Source organism: Saprolegnia parasitica (genome assembly GCF_000151545.1).
Source record: "Saprolegnia parasitica CBS 223.65 unplaced genomic scaffold supercont2.19, whole genome shotgun sequence".
NCBI classification, from domain to species: Eukaryota; Oomycota; class Saprolegniomycetes; order Saprolegniales; family Saprolegniaceae; genus Saprolegnia; species Saprolegnia parasitica.
In genome coordinates this window covers 41,869-43,935 of record NW_012156413.1, presented here as the reverse complement: position 1 = coordinate 43,935, position 2,067 = coordinate 41,869, and the positions used below count along the sequence as shown (strand labels likewise).

General features: G+C 61.2%; 1 protein-coding gene across 1 annotated transcript; it reads right to left on the bottom strand.

Moving 5' to 3' along the window:
• Positions 1-171: 171 nt before the first annotated feature.
• SPRG_05376 (hypothetical protein) lies at positions 172-485 on the bottom strand (the record flags this gene model as incomplete). Its single annotated transcript, XM_012344623.1, has 2 exons — positions 172-372; positions 399-485. 2 exons carry the CDS (start codon positions 483-485, stop codon positions 172-174), a joined length of 288 nt encoding a protein of 95 aa, XP_012200013.1.
• Between the last annotated feature and the right edge of the window lie 1,582 nt (positions 486-2,067).

Below are 2,067 nucleotides of genomic sequence, written 5' to 3'. Positions count from 1 at the left end.
GAGACCTATGGCCGAGAAGCAAGTACACTAGGCGATTCGTACACGATGGCGCGGTATCACGCTCTTGGAGCCAGTCGAAGAGCTTCGAGTGTACGTAGTATTGCCTTGCATCCAAGCAAAGGAGAGCAAACACATATATCAAGAGAACTGTATTTTTCATCAGCACCGGTTCTAAAGCTGCTGCAAAATGACGTGCAGCTGGTACATGTACAACCGCCTTGACAAAACTAGCTGTGACACCAAGAGGTCCTTCGCGTTGGAGCGCACGCGGGCGTTGGCAGCGTTCAAGCCGGCGTGCATGGCCACGTCGCAGATAATGTCCGACTTGTCCGAGATACCAGCGACAATCATCGGGAGCGCCTTGCCAAGGTACTTGTAGAAATTGGATGACGGCGCACCCAGAGAACACCTTCGGGGTCAATGAGCGATGTGTGCGCGAACGCTGTGGTGCATGACGTCAACGCCAGACGAGAGACAACGCGCATGGCAGCTCGCGCACGAGCATCGCTGTAAGGTCCGAGCGCAAAGACACGCCACGCAAGTGTCTCTGGGCGACCACCGGAGCCTCCGACACCAACGACTCGTTACCTGTATATGTGAATATGGATAGCTAGAGGTCGCGAGTATAAACAAGAAGAATACATATCGAGATTTACCTCACCACAAGCAGGGCTCTACATTTGGTAGCACCTGGTTTGAGGCGGAAGTAGAAGGAGTGGCAAGTCAGGTACGCGTCGTAGTACCGGTGTCGCCTCGCAAGAGCTTCTCTTCCCTTTCCCTCAGTTTTGATCCAGAGAGCGGGAGGCCTACGGGACCTACTGCTTGCTGACGGATTTATCTCGCATATCGGGAAGAGTTCACCGGATAACGCGGCGCGCGTTTGATCTCATCCGTAATGGCGGCTGCCGACTTACAGCACTTGCTGGCCCAGCTGACCCAGGCCATGCACCTCCAACAACAAGCCATCAATGCGCTGGCGACGGCTCAAGCCGAGCACACGACTGCTCAAGCCGCGATCGTCCAGCAACTCGCCAACTCAGAGGCGTCGCGTACGGCGACGGAGACAGCGGCGGCCCAACGAGCCGCAGACGCGGCGGCCCGGGCGGCCGTACCGGCACCGATGCGCGTCGAAGGACTGCGCCTGCCGGAGTACCGCGGCGAGCTGGACGAGAGCGTCAGCTTGTACATACACCGCGTCACCACGTTCTTCCAAGCCAAGAACATCACGCCGACACTCGACGCCGAGACAGAGGCACGGTGCTTGGCGATGATGCACGCCAACTTACAAGGCAACGCGGCGACGTGGCTTCTCGAACGAGCATCGACGGGCACGGTGCCGACGACGCTGCGCGAGTTTGAGCTGGCGTTACGCGCCGAGTTTGAGCCGCCCGACCTCCAAGAACGGCTCCGCGACCAGCTCTACAACAACACACAGACGTCGTGCGGGGGGCTCCTCGCGTACATTAGCATGTACCGCGGCATCGTCAGCCAAGTCACGGACATGTCCGAGCTCGATAAGATTACGCATTTCATGCGCGGGCTCGACGTACGGACGCGAGAGGCAGTGCAGTACCGCCGCCCAGGCTCCACGACGGGTGCCATTCAATGCGCGCTTGAGTTTGAACGCGCGCACAGTATCTCGCTCGGCCAGGCCCGGGCGCTGCCACCGCCGGTTCCGCAAGTCGCTCTGCAGCCGGTCGCCACGATACCGACGGCGCCGCAGCGCGACCCGTATGATATGGAGGTCGACTACGCGGACGCGCGCGGGGGCAACCGGCCGGAGCGCCGCCGGTGTTTCAACTGCAACCGCATGGGCCACATTTCGCGGGACTGTCGCACGCCGCGCCGCCCGCCAAGCGGCCAAGGGGCCGTGGCGGCGGCCGTGGGGAGCAGCGCACGCAAGCCCACGTCCACGTCGTTCCAGTCTCGCGGGCGGCCGCGGACGAGGACGAGGAGATCACGGTGTACGGTATCAACGTGGCCCAGCGAGCCCAGACCGACGTCGCGCCAGCTCACCGCTTGGTCATCAAGCGCGGGACGGTCAATGGCAAGGCCGTGCGCATTCTC